General features: G+C 42.7%; 1 protein-coding gene across 1 annotated transcript in view; it reads right to left on the bottom strand.

Annotated features, from left to right (window-relative positions):
- Positions 1-22,893, bottom strand: part of PTH2R (parathyroid hormone 2 receptor) — a 1,278,649-nt gene that overhangs the window by 970,009 nt on the left and 285,747 nt on the right. The window contains exon 2 of the mRNA XM_085646864.1: positions 5,214-5,316. Within this exon, the coding sequence (XP_085502990.1) occupies positions 5,214-5,316 (103 nt within the window). The remainder of the gene's footprint in view (positions 1-5,213; positions 5,317-22,893) is intronic.

Raw genomic sequence — 22,893 nt, 5'->3', positions numbered from 1 at the left:
CATCGGAATCGGGCCCTATAGGGGTGACATTTACTAATCACACTCCTATCTACACCAATTTGCGGAAGTTGTTGGATACAAAAGGAGTGAAATATACTGTTCCCACTCCAATCTAAACCAATTTGGGGACGGTATTGGACACTAAAGGGGTGACATTTACTATTCCAACTCCAATCCAAGCCAACTTGGGGAAAGTGTTGGACATAACAGCGTGGAATGTAATAATTCCACTATAATCTAAACCATTTTATGCAAGATAGTCTAAACTAAACTTTTCATATGCACAATCATTACTTCAAACTCACTCAAAATTTAAGATATATGAAATTAACTAAAATGCATTTTAGAAGCACAGTAACCGAAACTAAAAACCTTTATACTCATACTTAATCATTAAAATATAAAAGCACATTTTTAACATGTATTTTCCAAATTATTAACTATCATTCCTAAACTTGGAACCATAAAATAAAAAACTAAATCATAATCCTAAAATAACAATCAGAAGATTGGAGAAAGATATAACACCAATTTTTTTAATATAAAAGTTTTTTTTTTACAATGACATCATAATTGCCAGTATAAAAAAATTGAAATATTAAATTTAATATTTGTAAAAACAATTAAAAATGTACCTTTTTATGTAAAATATTAAAATAAATTATGTACTTTATTAAATTAAATGTTTATATATTTTTTTAAATATGCATTTGATTATGTACAACAAAATCGTTTTCATTTATTATAATTATTATACATTTTAATTAACTAAAACTATTACCTATAAACGTGAGAACATAATAAAAGTATACATTCTACAATAGCAATTTGCATACCATTAATATAATGATCAAGTTCATTTAAAATATCCACCTTCTAAAAATGTCCCTACACTCATCCCTAAAAAATGCAAAATCCCATGCTAAAATTATTATAAATCCATTATTTTTTACAATATTAAAAATAACTCTTAAAATTATATTTTTACCTTTGATAATCCTGTCAACGATATTTTTGACATTCCGATATTTTTGCTATGATATAGCAGTCAGCCATAACGTACAACTTTGTCCTGGTCTGATGCGACTAGGAAACCACAGTTGACGCTTTGTGCTTCTAGGTACAGTTTTCACTTACATCTTTAGCATTGCATATCTCTGGTTCTACTGATTGGATTTGTGTTGTTGTGGTCTCAAATAAGTATTACATTTTACTTTATTTTTCTAAATTGGTGTGGGATTTTTCTTGTGTTGGGTTTTTATTTAATAACTGTTTGAAGTGCTGCATAAATATTTTACATATTGCCTCTAAGTTAAGCCTGACTGCTTGTGCCAAGCAACCAAAGGGTTAAGCACAATTTATTTTGAGGTGTGCTTGTGATTTTGCCCTAACAGTAGTTATGGATGCAGCTTGAGTAGGGTATTACCCCCATCAGCCAGTAACCCCGTTTCCTACACCTACAAAGGCAAGATGAAGAGATGAGTCCAGCAGCATTATGTCCACATAGCAGATGAAATTGAGCTTGTAAACATCAGAGTTTGGAATGCACAGTTTACAATAGAACAAGGCATTTCCAATGATATAATTGATGCCATCGCTGTAAGAAATGAACACGGTTAATTTGTAATGGGGAGTGTTTGTGAATCAATAAAATACTTAAAAACCAAGTCTATCAAAGTAAAAATCAAAATATATGGATAATCTTAGAGGTTTCTCATACTATGACTTGCAGTCTTCACAGAACATTAACATTGATCACTTTTAAGAAGAAGAATCCATTACTTGTCCTTAACAAAGTTGATTAGTATTTGTATTGTTTTTGTTGACATACTACTACTATTGAGATATTGTTGTTGAGCATTTTTAAGTGATGCAGCTGGTTGTGAAAAGGATCCAGGCTGGAAGTATGAGCCAGTGTAGATTTAGTAATAATGATGGTTTACTACTTATGTTGCTAAATTTGTTAGAGCCCTTGATGAGCCATGCTGCTTTAGTGCTTATAGGATACCTTTCAGGGTGCTAGGAGGGTACTGGGCGACATCTAAACAGGGTGTCTCCTTCATCCTGATGGGAGATAACTAAGGCTTGTACAGTATTTCAAGTTGTGTTCTGGGACACACATTTTCACTATCTTGAAGAGGGATATGGCACCAAGGGATCTTTGTGTTCCTGAGTAGTTGTTGCTTCAATGAAAAGTATGTTTCAAGCATCTGTCAGCTGTGAGATAAAGCCTGCTAGGTATAAGTTGGACAGCCAGGATTGAACCTTAATTTTTTAAACGCTGTTAGTGAACAGGAGGACCTCAGAGCTGCATAAAGAACAAAAAGGCACTACTATCTGTATAATTGAAGAGGAGAAGGACAGTCATGGAAACGCACATGAGGAGGCTCTACACGAGAAATAAGGAAATGCTTGGATGGTGGTATCATGAATATAAAAACCCCACAAAAACACAAATCATTAAAACCATGTGAAGGGGATAATATTAAAAGGTCACTATTTTCTTCTTGATTGAGAAGAGTTAGTTTTAAATAAATTGAAGTGTTGTCAAGTGACCATCAATCCCTTGGTGAAAGATAAAAAAAACTGTCACAGCTACCTATTTAGTTAAAAAAAAGAACCTTCATTTACTTTTCTTGTCTCTTTTCATTTCCTCATTTATGTAAACATCAATGCACCTATTGTCCAAGCACCTTGAAGAATGGTTAAGCACCTTTGAAGCTGCTATGTGCTGCCCGGGATCTTAGCTCAAAAGATGGAGGATAGCTCTGGAGCAGGTTCTGAAAACGTCAGATTCTGTTACTGATACTGCTTTAAGGGAGAAGATCAAGGCTCAGAATCTGGAAGCTCTGGAATGTACTTTAGGTGAAGTTCTATTTGTTGTTGAATCATCTTATAGTGATTCTGAAGAATGTGGCCATTGCAGTCATGACCTCACTTTGCAAGCAAAATCAGTGCAGCCGAGAGATAATTTAATTGTAGCGGGCGATGAATGGATTAATCCTGTGACTACATGAAGTCCATATGGTCTTAGCATTGTCCCTGGTTGTTTTCCATTTTTGTCTTAGGTAATAAGACCAGCCACAAAAGTGGACTACAATTTTCTATATGAGATGCTTGGGAATTCTGTGGATCCCCACAGATTCTTAAACTTTCTCTCACACAAATATAAAAACACTGTGTGTTTTTAGCCAATGTTTGATGTTAGCAGGACATTCTGTGTAAGAAAACCTAGTGGGATCCCTAAAGTCACATCACTCGAAAAACCCTTGTGTGCCCAGTTTGCAGAAATTAATTTTTTTAATTGGTTTCCCTGAGTGATGACCGACCCTGGGCCCAAATAACACAGCAACCCACATCACCAAAATGAGTCAATTTTGAAGGTGAAATCTTGATGTCCCCATGTTGTGTTTTAAAGCCTTTCTTCTTGCAGGCAATAGACTCAGCCAAAGAAGTGAGGTACCATTTTTATTGGGGGAAATGTAGGCATACAGAACATATAAACATGTTTTATTGTCTAATGAATCGCTCTTATTTTCTCCTCTTTTGGCGTACAAATGTAAGCCAGTGTGCAAGAGAGAACACATGGTGCACAATGCCCTCTGAATCACATCATAATATTGGTGTAACCAGATTCAGTGATGTGCAAATAGTCATCATTCCTAAACTCGGTAACTAGGGCATATTTTAAAAATGTATAGGTTTCTTCTAAAATACTCATTCATTGTATTGTAGCATGTGTATTGATTAATCATAGGTACACAATGAAATATCCTTATGAGCTGCTGATCATTGTTAGGCTCTGGGTATCAAATATTTTTGGACAACCAACAAACACTATATATTCTTGCATTCGGAGGGTCTGATGGGTGTAGAAGTATAGTACTTCAGTAAATTGGCTGTTAAGCCCGAAAATACCAAATGAAAACCTTGCCATCTATTACCTTTTTATCCAAATCATTATTTTATTCATTTCAACTATTAGTTTCTTTGGGAAAACCATAATCAATCTACACCAATAACCAGTTTCTGAATTTGAAGTCTGGATACTTTTCAGAAATGCTTAGCTGTTCAGGTTCACCCATGTTTTTCCACCCCAAATTGCAAAGAGGCAGGATCCTGTGGAAATATGGATTTTTCTGGTCAGTTATGTCCCCTATCTTGGACCCCAACGGTTCTATGTGCATGTTACAAGTACATGTATGTTCCCTCCAGTTCCAGTTATGAAGACGCAAATACATGTGCGTCCACCGTTAACATGTCCTCTGTTGATCCGCCATGAATGGGCCGGATATTCCATTCCTAAGTACGAAAGGCCATCGCCTTTATATGGTTCATCCACAAAACGAAACATCACAAAAATTGATTAGCACTTAGAAAGGTGCAAAACCTGTGGTGCATTTTCTTGTCTCAGAAAACTGGGAATATGGTGATCATAGCACAAGACACCTTTTGCTTATGCCATTTAAAAAAGAAAACAGGCTTTCATGCACATCATCGTTTTCATATGTTTCCAAATAAAAATACATGCTGCTATCAGGGGAATCCACAACCATTGAAGCCCTCTAGAATGCCCATCATGGGGGAAAAGAACGACACACATTTGGCCTGGATTCCTTTTGTAGAAAAAGACGAGCTCTAAGTGCATCAAACAAACAAACACTCAGCATTTGGGTTTAGTGGGGGGGGGCCTTAGTACAAAGCTTCAGCAGCTAAGGGGTTAATTCAGAGAGAGGTATCTGGTAGATGTTGATTGAATAAATGAGGACATATAATGTGTTCACGGAAGGTGAGCTAAGGTGAGCAAAAGAACAGCATACATATTGTGAATATGCACTTTAAGAAGAGATAAAAATACGTGGAGTAGAAGAAAAAGATCTGCGCAGCAGAAGTAAAATTAGGCTGCAGAAAATTAAGTCTTAATAAATAGCTGAGAAGCAAATATGTTTACCAATTTCTAGATATTAATTCTGTCAGCACGTTACAAATGTTGGATCAAAATCTATTTTTGCTCTAAAACTGCATTTTGCAATATCAGTACAGGTTAGCAGGAATAATGCATTACTCACTGCATCGCTCAAAACTCAATTCTACATTGCTTGACTTTGATTAATATAGGAGATTTAGGAGGTACGTGCACTTTCCATTAGCTTCTCCACCTACATGTCCTACAGTTACATACGTCATAAGGTTAATAAAAACAGAATCAATACCTCCTTCCTGCAGCTGTGTTGTGATGTTCAATTCGCACTGCTCTTTGGCTTCCAAGAGAAGAAAAATCTGTTCCTCGGTTGTGATCGTGCCATCTGAATCAACCTGAAACGATTAAAGCACATGTAAAGCACACTAGTGTTTCAGTACATTGCGTTGATTTGGTATCTTTGATGAGCAGCAATGCCATCTACTGCAATTAGCAAGAAGTACATCTCTAGGTTTGTTCAATTTTTTCATCGATTCTTAATGCAAAATCAAAGGTGAAACCACTAATGGCCCAATTAAGAGTTCAATGGTGCTGGTGGCGGGCAAATTCCGCACATCTTAATACTGTAACCAGGCAGCAACACCCCGCCAGCACACTGCCATTATAAGTTAAATGCCACCTGAAGGCAAATAAGCTGAGTGGAATTCCACATGGTATTACTTTTCTGATTGGGTTAAATCATAGATAGTCTAGAGTCTTTAAGCCCGTGGTAGGATGGCTGCCATAAAGCTAGGACAAAGACATGACCTTCACAGGCCAGCTATGGCTAGCTAATTGCATTTCGAGTTCATAGCCAGGTTGGCACTTTTCCACCAAACATATCTAGCCTCTGTGGTAGAGATGGCTTGAATTAAAACCAAAACAGTGACAGCAAGTCCACCATGCTGTGGAGCATGGTGAACTTGGAAAAACCTTCTTCTAAAGACAGTCCCTTAAGTAAAGTCCTGCCTTTGGGATAAAAATACATTTCTTCTGTGTACTCGACATTTCGCCCACCACCTGTGAATATGTGTGCTCTTTTGCTTCCTGAGACAAGCAAAGTGTACGTGGCAGAGGTGGACATTGAAAAAAAGATGATGGACATTGCGTCAGAAATTTCATCATATAGTATGTGGCCCTTCAAAAACCCTCTCCACGGGCAGCAGCTCTACCAGCAAAGTTTTCTGGTTGATATAGCTGGCTAGGGTGACCAACCATCCGTAAATTTCATGGACTGTCCGTTATGTAGACCTCCTGTCCATTGTCTGTGATGATCCCTTTCACGGATGCCGTTTGCCTGTAATTCTGGGCATTGCAGACAGCTGCGCTGTCCCCCTGTGAGAAGTCTCAAAGGTCTGTAACACCCATTATAGGGGCTGGCTCACACTCCTGCTGTGAACTCAAGGGCCTGCAGCAGCTCCTCCCCAACCTGGCACAGACTGCTATCGGCTCATTATCATTCTCATTGCAGGGCTATTATCACATATAGAATGATAAAGGGTCTTTATGTGTAGTTACAGCATTTGCTGGGCCTCATACTGCCCCACTGTAGGGCATTGCATTCTGCTTTTGTTCAGGGGCTCAGGTCACCTCACCAGGCCCAAGCTCTAGGGAGGGGGAGTAGGGGGGGTGGTAAAGGGCTTGCATTTTGACAATTCTTACAGATTAAAGGCACAGACTTCAGATGCCTTGTGTGCCAGCAATTTATAGGCTAAAAAACTCAGTTTAACTCTGGCAATTAAAGAGTTCTGTCTGTCTGAGTTTTGACTCCTCATAAAGTAGTGCAGAGGGATAGTGTGCCTCCAGCGAAGCGCAATGTGTAACATGCAGAAAAAAGATTTTTTTTTTATGTAGACTGCTCAGTGGTTTACGGTTTTTGTCACAGGGACTGTTTTGTTAATTGCAGTTCAATTGATATAATCCTAATTTAGCACACTGATCTAAGAACCAAAATCAAATAGCAGCATAGAAACTGAAAGACACAGGTTTAAAGCCTTCGTGTATATCTCTAATCATCTATTGATAAATAGGGTTCCTTTGGATAATAATAATTATTAGTAAACAGAATACCAACCAGTGTTACGTTTTAAATCCTGAGTTTGTATTCCTCCAGAATAAGCAGCCTTACCATATAATGCCCACCAGTATGGATGACATTTAATTCCTGCATGATGTAGTCCTCATTGTCTTAAACAGGGTTACTGGAATTATGCGTCCAAGAGGGCCAAATTATGCATCAGAGTTGAGGAAATTATGCATCTAGAAAATCAAATTCTGTGGCGTTATCAGCACATTTTGTAATAGTATTACTGAATTATTTGGTCATTTTTAACCTTGTTAAAGCCGTCTGGGCATAGGTTGCACCTTATTAGAACCAGTTTAAAACCCAAATATAGTAATAAGCAACAGAAAGGTGACCAGTCACCCGTTCCAAAGGGCCTTCCATTGCATTTTTAGTTACTTTTGAATCATTTGATATAAAATCTGCAGAATATGTGGCAGATGATGGATTATGTTGCAGATGCAGAAAATCTATAATCATGGAACATAGTGGGTTTGGCAGCAAAGGTGGACGATCATGAATTCCTAACAAACATTAGAAGGTTTCAGATAATCCTCTTTCAAGAAACATGGGCACAGGAGGAAATTAAGTTACCAGCATACTTATGCTATAGTAAGCGAGCAATTAAATCACAATTGAAGGGGCGAGCAGCAGGAGGTTTGGCCTTATACGTTACAGTGGCTTTAAAAATAAAGACCGAAGAAGTGGAAATCAACCATTCAAGCAATTAAGGTCTGGCCTTATAGCACAGAAATAAGACTCTTTCTTTGATGATAATTAATGTATACATACATCCTCTTGGCAGCAAAAAAAAAAGAAACAATAGAGAAAATACTGAGCCTATTGTTAACACTAAGCACGATGAATCCAGTACCTTGGATCATCTTTACAGGGGATTTTAATATGAATTTCTTCCAGGTGGTGCCTAGGGATCAAATACTGGAGGTGATTGATCAAATGTGGCATGTCCCGGCAACCAATACCACTACACAACGATCAGACAAAATGGGTAAAGAAAGGGTGAGAAATCTGGAGCATCACAGCCTTCGAGTTTTGAATGGCCGAGTGGATCCTGACATTCCAGCTCAGGCGACACATTTTGCGGCACAATCCAAAGCTGTTATTGATTACACTTTAGTGTCTCTCCCATTATACCAATCAATAATAAGCTATTACCTGGGAAATTGGCTGGAAAGTGATCACCAACCACAAATGATCAGCCTCAATCTACATATTACCCGACACGAACAAAGCGCCGCTGAGTTAGGGGAACCTATTGGTCTGACCTATAGAAGGATAAACTGGACAGTAAATAATATACAAAATATCGAACAGCAAGCAAGAGACCAGTGGGAAGAAGAGTTAAATAGAATAGATCAAAATCCATTGACCCTTTGGGAGCAGTTCATAACTAACCTAGTAGAGAAAAATGCTGTGCGTTCAAAAGGCATGGTAACACGGCTACATCTTTCCCCCAAAAAATAACTGTTCAACTTAAGATAGCGAAAAGGAAATTGAACAATGCTCTGAGGGGCCTAAGAAATCAACCATCTTCAAATGTCAGGAGTAAGATATTACCAAAACTGAGGTTACTCTATACAAAAGAGGTATGGATACAAACAAAAATCAAGCTTGATCTGTTCTGGAGTAAAATCAATTATGCAGCAAAATGTAAAGATGCACCTGAATTTTGGAGACTGGTTAATCAAGCCAATGGTAGGAAACAACAACAATTGACTACAAATATATCGGAAGAAGTCTGGGAGAAGCATTTGGGATCAATGACAGTTACACCAGAAATATAATAAAGCCAACAGAAGTAAGTTCAGTAGAAAATACAAGGGACAAGGAAAAATGCCCAGCTAATGATCCAGCAGACAACAGTGGAAAAAATTATAAGTTCTAGCAGACGGAGTAGTGCACCAGGGCCAAATGGTCTTCCTCAAGCACTATTTAAAGAAAATCCACAATATTGGGCAAATAATTTGTCAAACTTATTCAATCATGTTTTAATGAAGGAAGAAGTCCCAGACAAATGGAGGGGTTCAAATTTGGCTCCGATTTACAAAGCTGGTCAAGTTTCAGACCGTGCTAACTATAGACTTATAGCTTTAATGGATTGTGAAGCAAAGTTTTTTGCTAAGTGTCTGCTAACAGAACTCGCGGCTTGGGTTGTTGCCAGTAATTTACTCCCAAAAAATCAAACAGGGTTTTTTAAAGGCATGGGGACGATTATTAATATTCAAATGTTAGTTCTTATAATGGAAATGGCCAGACGCCGTAAGATGAACCTTCATTTATGTTTTATTGATTTTAGCTCAGCTTTCGACACTGCATAGAAATATTCTTTGGAACAAATTAACGAAAATGGGAATCTCACTGAGTTTGTTGAGAGCGATACAATTGTTATATGCTAATACTTGGACGAGCGTATGGTTGGGTCAAGGCACAGTTTTGTCCAAAAAAATGGTGATAAGGGACGGGTTGAAACAGGGGTGTGTTTTAGCTCCAACCTTATTTAACTGGTATTTAGCTGGGATTTCATCAAGGCTTAGTGAAATTAATTCTCAATCCCCGACTATGGCAGGTTTTAATGTTTCACATTTACTTTATGCCGACGATATTGTTTTAATAAGTTTCACCAAGGTGGGACTGCAGAGATTAATTAGTGAAAGTGCACAGTACACCTCTACTCATGGGCTAAAGATTAACTTAAAAAAGACAAAAACAATGCTGGTGACTAGGGGGTTGGCTGTAAGACCAAAATTGAGAATGGAAGGTACTGTATTAGACTCGGTCACTGAATATAGATATCTGGGTGTTATAATAGATGCTAGGGGCACGGGTAAAAATCAATGTGCTGCCCTACAGAGAGGAAATAACTCATTAATTGCCGCATTTTCCATACTCCAGAATAACTTAAAAGGGTTTCCCCTTAACCAACTATTACAAATTATGTCAGTTATGTCAGTTAAACATGTGCCAACTCTCGCATATGGAGTAGAGACCTTAAGAGGATGTGCTGACAACCCATAGATAAGCTAGTGACAGGGACCTACCGACACTTGTTTAATCTTCCGTGACAAACTTCACCAGCACAAATCCGACTTGAGTTCGGACTTAAACGACTGAACCTTAATAGCTTAGGAGCATATTTAAAATTCTGCCATAAAATTAGAAGGGATAATAATTCCTCGCTTATGACAGTGGCCTGGGAGACAATATGCGATAATAAACATAAGCAGGCACATCAATATTTGAAACTGGCGATAGATGCGTTCAAGGCGGAAAAACTATGGGCCTTACCACTTTCACAGGTGGCTTTTAATAAAGGTATAAATGGGTGCAGTAAAAAACTTGTCGTCTCTATGGGATAAAACAGTACTGGCAAAGAGATCCCATGCATGGACAGTTATTGCTTCGTACGGTATGCTAAAACCTCTGAGCTATCTAGGAGACTCAAATAGCCAAAGGGCAAAGCTGAAGCTTATGATTCTCCGATTTGGAAATAGCCAATTTCTTGGAGACGCCCCTGCATGGAAATTGATGAGTAGTGAGAGGATGTGTCGCCTCTGTAATTACAAGAGGGAAGAAATTTGCCATATCATCTGTAGCTTCCCTGCACTAATAGAGGAACGTAGGAGGCTGTTAAGGTCGGACTTTAATAGTCAAATGATACGAACATGCCGACAAGCAGTCATAGCCAGTTTACAAGGAGAAAGATTGCAATTTACGGGCAGACTTCTGAAGTTTATAGAAATAGTGGAAAAGAAACTGCTTAGCTGTGGACAATGAGGATTGGTTTATATATACTTGGTTTTATAAATTGATGAAAAGTATCTTTTAATTATGTGGTCTTAATAATGTATGAAATGTAAGAAGAATTGCATAATGGTGTTTTAATTATAAGTTTTTATTAACTGAACAATACATTTTTCAATCATTCATTCATTCTATAATCATGCGAAAATAGCAGAGGATGGACAATTAGATAATTCCAGTGACCCTGGTCTAAAGTAATATTTTCTATACATTGGCTTATACACTTATCAAAGCCTTTGGGTCTTTATAATGTGTGTGTCATATAACACACTCCACACCCTACTTTACCCTACATACTTGGAATGAGTAGCATTGTAAAAGAAATTAACAACACATAAGAGTGGGTTTATGTATGGATGAGGTGCACCATTGTAGGGTGGTACACGTTGAATCCTTGGAGGGGGCACAACAAATATTCTCACACCATCTGCTCTAGCATTAAAGCCAGCCTAGTCAGGGGCATTGCTATAATTCCTGCAGCCTCTGCAGTGCCCCACGCCCTGAGGTAAAATCACTTCAGCAGCTGATTGTGGGATGGCTGGACGGAACATATAGGCTATGAATGGAGTGATTTCATTCTAATCAGTGTTTCTATAAAGTTTTATTTCAATATTTCCAGTTAAGGCAAAGCACAGAACACAAATAGAAATGCCTACATAACATGACCAATGTACTCCAATACCAGAATCGTCTAGTGCCACACTGTAACCTGCCAGCCAAATGCTCCAGGCTGGAGCCTTGGATGGATTTCTCACTCATTATTCAAAATTTGCCCTTTCCTTAACAAATAGTGATTTTTCTGCCCGCCTGTATTTGTCATTACAGTAGCGAAACCCTAGCCAAACGGCAGCAGAGCGCTTGTCAAGTTCCAAGACAAAGTGTAAATTCTGGACACCTATGCAAAATCTTTGAGGCACATATTTATTAAAATTTCACACAATACAGTGCAGTACATGAAGGTGTTGTGCGAAAAGGAAAAAGTAGTCTTGGTATCAGTAAATTCAATATCAATGAGCACCATGAAGTGTACAGGCCCGACCACGACAATACCGATAAATGCAATGCCTACGTATGCCATAAGCTGTGCCCTTATGAAAATGTCAATGCTTAAAAAACACAAATTCAAAATATGTCATAATGTAAATGTAAATATATGCCATAATCCATGTACAACCGACAATGCTGTCAGTAAAAGCAATGTCAATGTATGTCATTTATATGATTATGCATTCCTATATCATATCAGTCAAAACAATACCAATACTCTACAACAACTTTACACAAATTATTGAGAATGTCGATAAAAATTACACCAGTGACTGCCCTATTATTTTTATGAGATCCAGCGAACTCGTATCATTACTGTTGGATTTACCCAAGGTGACCTTCCCATCAAGCTAGAGTCAGAGATGTGTGGTCAGATCTTCATAAGGCACAATCTGTCGTTGTACAAAGTTTGGGCTGATTTTATCAAATCTTGAAGTACAATAAACCAATTTATACATTCTTAAAAGGCATTACAGTGCTTATTCAACAACTTTCCTCAGACGCATTCAGTTGAGAATCTACCGGCCATGGCATTTAATTAAACCAACTTGTTCCTGTTTTGAAAAAAAACACCTCTTGTTTTTTCACTTCTTTAAGGTAAGTTAATATCCGAGCAATATTTTAGTGAGCCAGTCAGGAGAGATTGCCTTATCGAGTCTGACTGCTGCTGAAAGGCAAGGATCCTTGCCCAAACTGATTAATCTGCACAATCAAAGACTGGTGAGCAGATGCCATAATTGATTAGAAGTTCTGCTGAATCCAAAGGGCAGAGGTGTGTCCACAGGCAGCCATCAGAGTGTAAGACAATAAATCTGATCCTTAGTCCCAATAAGTAGCATATGGAAAACTAGAACAAGCGTTGATAATTTTTTGCTTTTTTCCTAGTCAGTACTAACCCTGGGCGTAGTGGGCGTAGTGGAGCTATGTGGAGCATCACGTAGTGTGGCCAAATCTACGCACACACGCGCGCTCCGTGTAGCCCCACTATGCGCCGCCCGCCTCCCACCCGCCCTCCTTTTAAAATAAGTTAAACTATGATAAAAAATTAGATAAAATGCCTTACCTGCAGTGCGGCGTCCCGGGGCTCCCTCTTCCTCGTTGACGGCAACTTCTTTTCACAAAAGCGCATGCGCGAATGCCCGCGCTTGCGCATTTCTCGCGAGGTCACTCCTTTATCTCTGCCCAAATCATTGCAAATTTCGGTCCTCCGAGCTGATAGCGACAGACTATAAGGGTTACTTAGCTCTGTGTGTTACATGGAGCATCCTCTTCTTAGGTTGCAGGCGCTAGGAGAAGGCTAAGTTCTTTGTCATTTTTTAATATGATGCATTTCTAAATGTTATGTTGCATTAGGACCAGAATTTAATGTTTGCTAATTTACTGCTATAGAACAACTTGTATTGCTCTGAACTAACAATTATATTCTGTTACAGGTTGTTACTATTTTATTAGCATTTGTCTATTGTTTAATGTTGAATGTCTTTTTCACTGCATTGATTGTTTATAGAGCTTGTAACCAGTAGATTGTTTCCCGTACCACCCCATGTACACTGTTCCCCAAAATTAGAGTAAGACTTGTGATAAAAGAATCTTGCGACAATCTGGGGGGGCGCTAGTGGGCGCCAAGCAAGATGGCCGCACTTTTGTGATGCTCCTGCTGCTCGGGGCACCATCCGCCCATCATCCTAGTCTCTATCTGCCCCACACTGCTGGAAATATTACCACCGGAAGCGGAGGCCACCCGCTGTCTGCCGATGCAGTTTTTTTCCCCGTGCGAAGTCTGATTCTCCCTGAGAGACTCCGCGGCGAACAGAAAGCCTGTGCCACCTAAGATGGCGGCTGCCACCAGGATCTTGGCCGCTGAACACCGTTGCAGAGAATTGCGCGGGATGTGCCAGCTCCTCTCCGCCTCACCTCCTGCTGTAACCGACCGCCCCTTCGGGCTGCCTATACCTGGGGGACTGCCAGTGCCCACGGCGCCGCCTGTGACATCGGCGTGGCAGCCCCACCTCGGCGAGAGCAGTGCTCACATCCTGGATCTGGTGTAGCTGCGGGCAACGCGGCCTGCTTCCATGACCGGAGGTCTTGGCGGGGGCCCGGTGCAGGAGAGACGTCAGTGGAGGGCCTGCACTATCACTGCCATCTGATGTTCACTCCTTCCTAGCCTGGGCTGCCGAATCATTCTGCCTCACCTTCCCCGTGGCTGCACCGGCTCTGGATGCGGCCTGGAGCCGGCTGGGGTTAAGAAGCTCTGTCTGAGGCCTCTCCGCTCGAGCTGCCTGCCCCAGAGGCCGGAGATAACATCGCACCAACATCCAGTGAGTGGACCCTCGGAACCGGGCTGCACCACCTTGCCTTCTCCCCGCCTGCACTGCATGGAGCACCTGCACTGCTTTCCTCACTGAAATCCTTGGTGCCCATATTACTGCAGCTCTACAGGTCAATTGAAACCGCCACCCACATATAAAGGCTGCGATTACACCTAACTCCTAAAACTCAACTCATACGGTTCACATGGAGAGGGAAACATGCTAGACTACACTGGGACACTCACACGTGACCCTTTGAAGCTGGGGGCTTTGAAATCCCAGATTTGGAGCAATATTTTAGTTGTGCCAAGGCCCACTTCGCGTCCTACTGGATAAACCCCCACCTTATATTCCGCATCTCACAGCCGAAGAAGGGCACAAGCTCCAGACCCCCTGTTCTGCATACCTTAGCACACCTGTTCTCCCTCGTCGCCTGGTCTCCGCTACAGTGGAATGTACCATCAGTGCTTGGCGGGACTTAGCCCGCCATTTTCACGCTCCCTTTCTCTACTCTCTCTTGCTCCCCCTCCAGGGCAGACTTGACCTACCCGTCACATGCGAGGGTGGCTGCTGCCGACTTCTCCGAAAACTCTCCATTCAAACCTGGGGGAAGCTATATGTCAAGGGGACATTCTGCACCAGTGAGGAATTATTTGGCACTACCCCACCTACCCCTCTGGACCATTTTCTTTATGTCAGGTTGCGACAAGATGTAAAGGCCCTCACCCCATGCTTCCCGTAGGAGCCCCCCATCATGACCCCGCTGCATGCCCTCCTCCAGAAAACTACCCTCACGCATGTGGTATCATTCCTATACCGTACCACCCAGCAGGACAGCACACACGCTCCCTCTCTGGCTCATTCCCGATGGGAGGGAGAACTGGGCTCCCCCATCACTGATGAGCAGTTGTCCGTTTCATGCCGACAGAAGGGTAAAAAAGATTCTAGCAGCTGACTGCGTATCATACACTATAAATGTATTCATTGACTCTACTCCACACCCGCACGCTTACAGCGCCTACACCTCCGCAATACTGACCCCTGTGGCTGTGCGGGAACGGATTTTAAGCACTTAGCTTGGGACTGCCCTCCCATACGGAGCTACTGGACGGAAGTGCTGAAGGCGCTTGACCAAATGACTGAACTACACATTCCCGACGACCCCCTGGTAACGCTCCTGGGACAAACCGCACCACTAGCTGCCTCAGTGCGGCGCTACATCTCCCTTGCACTTCTTCTCGCAAAGAGGCGGATCGCCTGCAGATGGGTTAGGGGGTGGGCTCCCAAATTTAAAGACTGGCTGCAGGACCTCCTATATTGTCAGGAACAATTGAACACATATGCTGATCTCCTGCCGCCCTCCTCCCGCCTGCGTGACATTTGGTCCCCCCTCCAATCATACCTCCTGGGACATCACCCTGCGGAGGACGCTGGCACTGAGCCACGCACTGAATGGAGATAGCACATGAGAAATACCTCTTAGCCCCCCATGTACAGGCCTGCTCAGATGACACTGTCTAAGACAACTGGACACTCAAGACTATGGTCATCTCCTTCATTGGACTGGCTACATTTGTCATGATGTTTGAATGGTCTATCTGCAATGTTGTTATTGTGTAGTAGTATTGTTTATCTCTGCAATGTGTTTCCTATAACACAACTCAATAAAGAATTAAAAAAATAAAAGAATCTTGAGACAATCTAAATTTGTAAAATCCTTAAAACAAGCTCCCCAATCCATCATGAGACTCCATCAAGCCATGTTCAAGCGAGGTTCTCCCCCATGCTTGAAGGTTAGAGAGACACTGCCGCAAGATGCAGGACCTCACCAAAGAGCACTCCTTCCCATGGCCTGGGTTGGGAACCTTCGATATCAACATCATAGAACACACTAAAGCTTACAGTCAGGGTAGGCACTGGGACCAGGAGAGAGATATAAAATTGGCTATACTATGGGCCAACCCCACGGTGGCCACAAAACGCAAAAGCCAAACCCCAAAACAGACAATACCAAGGAAGAGAGCTCCAACTCCTCCAACTGCAAGGAGAAAAGCACAGAGTGGGGCCCACCAACACAGAAGGACGCCCCACTGGTGCTTAAAAACACGCTCACCTCACTGACATATATGTTTATATTTGTGTATGTTTATTTCTATGCTGTTTGTATGTTATTTCAGCCCTAATGAAGTCCCAGGAGTAATTGGAAACAAAACAAGTTGGCTGGAATCTATTTGTCTGTTACAGAAGAAATGCATTGAAGGATATATTTGAAATATGCAATGGACTTTCACTACTATCTAGCGCACCTTCCCATTTTGTTTTCACCTCACTGACAGTACAGGACCACCCTGAGGAAGGCCCCTTGGTCACAATGTTAGTAAATGGGACAACATACCACTTTCTAGTGGATACCGGGGCAGCAAGACCACCTCCACAGTACAGGGAGCCCTGCGTTCCATTGCCAAGGTCCCCCTTACAGAACCTCTTGAACTGGAAATAGCGAGAAACAAGCTCAGGGACAATTGCTATATTGTCCGTCCTCCCCGACTAATTTAATAGGCCAGAACAGCTGTCCAAACTTAGGATGTCCATCCAGTTTTCTGAGGATGCAACCATATCCTGTTCCTCCCCTGGAGTCTCCCCTCTAGGAGACAAATTGGCAACCTCTTCCCTTGTCCTGGGATTGCCAGGCAGTGAGATCGCAAACCATGGAGCCCATGCCCAAGGTTAGTCCTGGGACATATGGGGAACCTCTTAGAGTTATGTATGTTTGCTCAGCAGCGGCACAAACGTGCACACTATTTCTTGGTAAGAAGGACCAAGAAGGTTGCATGTCGGGTGCTAGGGGAGCTGGAAGCCAATGGCCATGGCACGCAACGACCCACTGGATCAATAGTAACCAGACCAGGTCCAGCCTTTGTCACCACCCTGGCCTCCCTAAGAGAGGAAGTGGTACAGATGGTGGCACAGTGAAAAGGGGTGCATTGCCCATACCCGGAGCTCCTCTCTCTCATTAGGCACGGCTTACCCGACTGGTATGGTGATGCCCCAGGAAGGTGTCCCTGGCTATCACCTGGGAAGAGTCCTCAAACCTGCAATGGATAGGCCACTGATCTCATCTCCAAAACAGGAGCCCCATTGCAGTGACCAGAACCGAAGGGCAATTGCCCCCAAAGCTGCTGTTGCAACCACAGGTGGGTAAGGGACACCTGACTGGACAAAGACTAGAGGGATTCAACAGAGCACCCAAAAGCCAAAAGGTTGTCAGCCTCCAAATTCTAAACATTGTCAATACTGCTACTGAGAGAACCTTACAGCTAAGTATTGTTGTCTAAAGATTTACCTCAAACACAATAGAATAGTACAAACAGAATAGAACAGTCTGCCTACCTATGAATCAAACCATAGAACCAGCCAAGTATGTAGTGAACCCAAGACCTCAGTGTAGCACCCACTTCTACCACTCTCAGTCACATTTCCTTCCCAGCCACCACCGCCAGCCTTCAGGACTGCCATAGTAGGTCAACTGGCAGTCCGCACTAGAATTCGACACCTGGGTACCCACTTCTGTTGCCCCCCCTCAGGGTGAGGCTGACTGAGCTCGCGTCTGGGGGGGTGGACAGTCTGAAGCCAGTGCATGAAAGCAAGCACCGAGGACTGCTCACCCAAGTATGACTTTGGGCAGACTATGTAAGTCTCCACCACCTCCGGATTTAGCACCCAATAGAGTCCCCTCTAAGGTAAGTGCTCCAGCATCAGCATTGGGGGTCAGGTTCCTCAAACACAGAGGGCAACAATGTCCATGATGGCAACAAAATCATCAAAGACTCCTGGAAAATCCAATGACATTACCCCTGTCCAATGGGAAATCCATTGAATTTATCTAGTGCCACCACCATCAAGCCAAACATATAAAGGTCCAATCATACTCCTGATTCTTGTTGAGAAAACACCACAAATATTCACAGTCCCAGCCATTTCCCTGCAGGTTCCCATGGGACTCCACATGCGACCTTCCAACCACCTCAGTATCCTTCCCTTAAATGTAAACACGCCCAAGTAAATAACACAGGTACCTGCCCTTCAGGACACACATAGAGCAACACCAAACAACCTAAAGATTATTGACCCTATCAGAAGAAGGGCATAGCCCAGTAATGCAGCTTAGAGAAAAACATCACCCCATGCCAGGACCCGAGGTCAAAATTATATGAATATGTCAACGGAACAATTAAACTAAAGTCCAAACACCCACTTCCCTTCACAATTGCACGCAGCATATACATGATAAAAAAACACCCCTGCCCCGATCAAAGTGTCAACCCTTTAAACAAAAACAGCCCACAGGAAAAGAGTACGGTCCCCACCATAGTTAGGAGAGGGGGGTAACCAAAACATGAGAGCATTAATTCCGGTTAACACCTACTAACTACTCCCTTACAATTTTAACACCTCTTGAAACAGTTTTGCAAAAAAAAAACTGAAGGACATTGTTTACACCACATCAAGAGTAGAGACCTCTGGGCGCACACACGACAGACACCTCACCCAAAGTTAGCCCCTAAAAAAGCAAAATACCTTCTCTATCTGTACCTATGAAAGATCAGGGCAGAAATCCAACCCCATACATTTGAACCCCACAAAGCACTATTAAACCTCACCTGGTAACCTCACCCCATTGCACTGCATTTCTTCACCGAGCCTAGCGGCATCCAATCTGAGGCAGACTCGCAGAAGGGGCACCATAGGGCACCATAGGGAAGGACACTGTTTGGCTTTGGGACTTTAGAGAGAAGAGGTTCCTGGCGGTAGCAAGACCGCAGCACCAGTACACAAATACATCTGCTCCTGCCTATGTCTGCGGTCCCAGGGTGGCCCTTAACATCATTGGAGCCACCTTCTTTAATGACAAATGGACCCTGGACATGGAATCCCAGTGTAGGGCCTCTCATTTCAATCATGCAGGGGTAAATGAGTCCCATGAGAGGAGGTCCAATTCTAGCTTAGACACCACATGCCAATAAATCTGGCATGCCAAGATTAATAGGTACACATGGTTGGAGGGAAAAGGGCAACCCTTAATTGTACAGAAACTTACACTGTACTCTTTATGTTTCAGAGGCAAAGGAACCATGCCGTTGGATAATAATGAGGATTGCGACATGATATTATACGTTGCAGACCTGCAATGGGGCACCTCCATGCCGATGGATACATACTGGCGGTGTGGTGACCTTGCCTACAGCCAGCTCGTTCCCAGATGGCAGGACCTCTGTTCTCTCATAACGATACCCACCCCAACGCTGGTCATCCCTGGAAAGCATATGTCCGAGTTGTCTCAACATCTGCTACAGAAGAAAACAACTATGTTGCATCAGGCTTAAAGGAAAAGAACTGCTAGTTATTTTGGCTGGGCTCAGTACAGAGACATTCCAGAAGAATTTAGACTGTTCACAGAGACTCAATTAAACACCGGAGGATCAATACCCTTCTTTACCTTGCAAACAAATGCCAACGCACGCTGGTTACAAGTAACCAGGTGGGAGCTGATGTGAATAATCAACAATACTGAGCTCGGCCTAAAAGTTATTAAGGAAGAACTGAGGGCCATCCGCCTTACTATTGCTGTCGGATTTACCCAAGGTGACCACCTCATCAACCCAGAGTCAAAGAAATGTGGTCAGACAGGCCCTGCAACCCACACCTATCGAATAACAGGTCAAAGGTAGGGTCTCTCTTAACCCAAAGCTAAACATACACCCATGGAATATCTTGTTCGATCACACAGATAGATTGTTGCAACACAAACAGGCCCACGAAAATTGACCCCAATAAAACACGTTTGGCTAAAGGCTGGTGTTCCTCTAAAATACCACAAAGCTAGATGCCACATGCAGATAGAAACACTCAGCCAATCAGGACATGGAATGCCATGCACACCACACATAGTGATCACACGTTCCTCATGCCGGACATCTGGACACATACACACTGGCCCACACTAGGTCTCCCTGAGGTCGAGAGCCATCTGTGTACTTATCAAGGTGCCCAACCTTGTTAATTTATGACTGTTATAGCTTTTCAGAATGTAAAAATTGGTTTATTCTACTTCAAGGTGTATATAAAACCAGCCAAAACTTTATATACCTAGAGACTTTCCTCAGATGCATTCTGTCGAGATTCTCCTGGCCGCTGCTTTTAATTAAACCAACTTGTTCATGTTTTGCCAAACACCCCCTATCTTTTCATTTCTTTAAGGCAAATTTATATCTGAGCAACATGTTTTCAAAGATAGGATACATTGGGATTGAAAGGTCTGACATGCAAGGTGCAAAGTGAACCCTCACATAATCTCTCTTTTCCCTCCCTATTCAACCTGTTTATCTTTATCAATCAATCGGCTTTATTTCGATATAATGAATATCTTAAAAAGCAGTACATAAGCTAATGAACAATAAAACAATAAAAGGAGCCAATACATAGGAAAATAAGCATACATTTCATACCACGAGTGGCACCAATAAATTAGATAAAAACAGTTAAAAATACAGATTAAACGAGATACAAAAGCCTAGTTGATCTAATACGCCAAGCCCATCCTAGGAACTTTGCTAAGCCACAAGCAAAGAGGGGCCGTGGGTCGTTTTTCAATATACGTAGGGCCTCCTTGTAATGTCTAGTTCCAAGTTCTCTACAGAGTGGCTTTAACCATCTACTGCGGGGGTCTGCATAAGCCGGGCATTCGAACAACAAATGGGGAACTGACTCTGTCCTATTTTCACAAAATGGGCAGGAAGAAATTGTTTGGGCCGGAGCCTTCCACCTAGAGGTCAGTTCCCCAACGGGAAGTAGACCTACCCTGAATTGGAAATATAGAGCCCTGTCCCTGCGTTTTGTAATAACATCCATGTATGGTTCGCAAAAAGACACATCCTTTACCAAAATGAAATCCAAGGTGGTACTGCACAAATTAGCATTACTACTTCTGCTATCGGCTACCCATCTCCAATATATCTTCTTCAGGACAGACTTTGGGGGGGCAGTTCTATTGTTCCAAGCGTCGCCAAAGCCAAGATTGCAGAGAAGACGCTTGACTTCCCTCAACCAACAGATCTTTGGCCAGCCTGGCGACCCCAGCACATCAGTTAAGCCATCCGCGTAGCTAGACATTTCTGTAACTCTCCAGATTCGTGCCCATAAGAGGAGAGGACGGATCCTAGCCTGGTCACTAATTGCCCGAGTGCCCATATCTAAAAGCAGTGGAAGGGTTGGGGTACTATGGGGGAGCCCCATTAGATCTTTATGGAATTTACTTTCTGAGCGGGATAACTGATCCACATTATGTACCCCCCAGAGTTCCGCCCCATAAAGTGCTGCACTAACACCCCTTGCCCTGTAGATATCTAATATAGGCGCAATGGGTTTGAGGGTTGAGGCACGTTGTTCCTTGAGAAGGGCACCCACCACCCTCTTGTGGGTCAGCAGCATCTTTTGGTGGTGACATTTCCAACTCATAGAGTCGCAGAGGCGAATACCGAGGTAATCAAACTCCGTAACCCTCTCGAGGGAAACAGAATCTAACGTCGGTGGTTTAGCTATCTGTTTCGGGGGGTTAAGGACCAGAAACTTGGTTTTCCCTGTATTAATAACTAACCCCCTTGCATCACAAAAGGATTTAAAGCTAGTTAGCAGACTCTGCAGGCCTACCGGGGTTTTAGAGATCAGGAGGGTATCATCTGCAAATAGGAGGGTAGGTATTCTTCTGCCAGCCAGGGATGGTGCATCTGCAGGATGTTGCAGCAGGTGCTCCACCACTCCATTGACATACAATGAGAACAGAGTGGGGGCTAAAACACATCCCTGGCGTACCCCTCTATTTACAGGTATTCATGCTGTTTTTTGCCCCTGATTACCCCACCTGATCTGTGCAAAATCATCAGCATGCAATTTAATCAGCATGTTTAATAAATATGGTGGAATACCCTGTTCATCAAGCACACTCCAGAGTTGGCTGCGTGGGACCAGGTCAAAGGCAGTCCGCAGGTCTATAAATGCGAGATACAGACTGCCTTTGCCCAGTACAACCACTTTCCAATACAGCAACATAAGCCGGAAGGATTGCTCTATCGTCCCCATACCCGATCTAAAACCGGCCTGGAAGTCAGAAAGAATACCCTTTTCCTCAACCCACTGCAGTACCCTGCCCAAGACCACTTTTCCCGCCACTTTCTGCGAGGAGTCTAAAAGCCTTATGGGGCGGTAATTGACTGGGTCGTTCCGGCTCCCTTTTTTAAAAATTGGTACGACCTCAGCACCCTTCCATGAGACCGGGAAAGCTGCCCCATCACAACTAGCATTCAGTAGGGCAGCGATAAGTTTTCCCCACTCCTCCGGATTAATGCGTAGCAAATCCCCTGGTAGGCCATCCGGGCCTGCTGCTTTATTGGGGACAAGACATTTAATCGCCCCTACCACTTCCTTGGCTGTGAACAGGAGCTCATCATTAAATTCACAGGGCGCTAAGGGATGCTGTTCTGGCAAACTTACCCCCTTACCCGGGACCATTGTATAGAGCTGGGAGAAATGGTCAAACCACGCACCCTCCGGTATGTTACATGTTATCATTGTATCCACGGGTTTATCCCTAGCTCTTAGTAGGTCCCAGAAGCCCTTCGGGTCCTTCCTTAGGCTTG

This window comes from Triturus cristatus, chromosome 3_2 (genome assembly GCF_964204655.1).
Source record: "Triturus cristatus chromosome 3_2, aTriCri1.1, whole genome shotgun sequence".
Classification (NCBI taxonomy): domain Eukaryota; kingdom Metazoa; phylum Chordata; class Amphibia; order Caudata; family Salamandridae; genus Triturus; species Triturus cristatus.
Note: the sequence above shows the minus strand (reverse complement) of the source record. Positions and strands in the feature narration are given on the sequence as shown.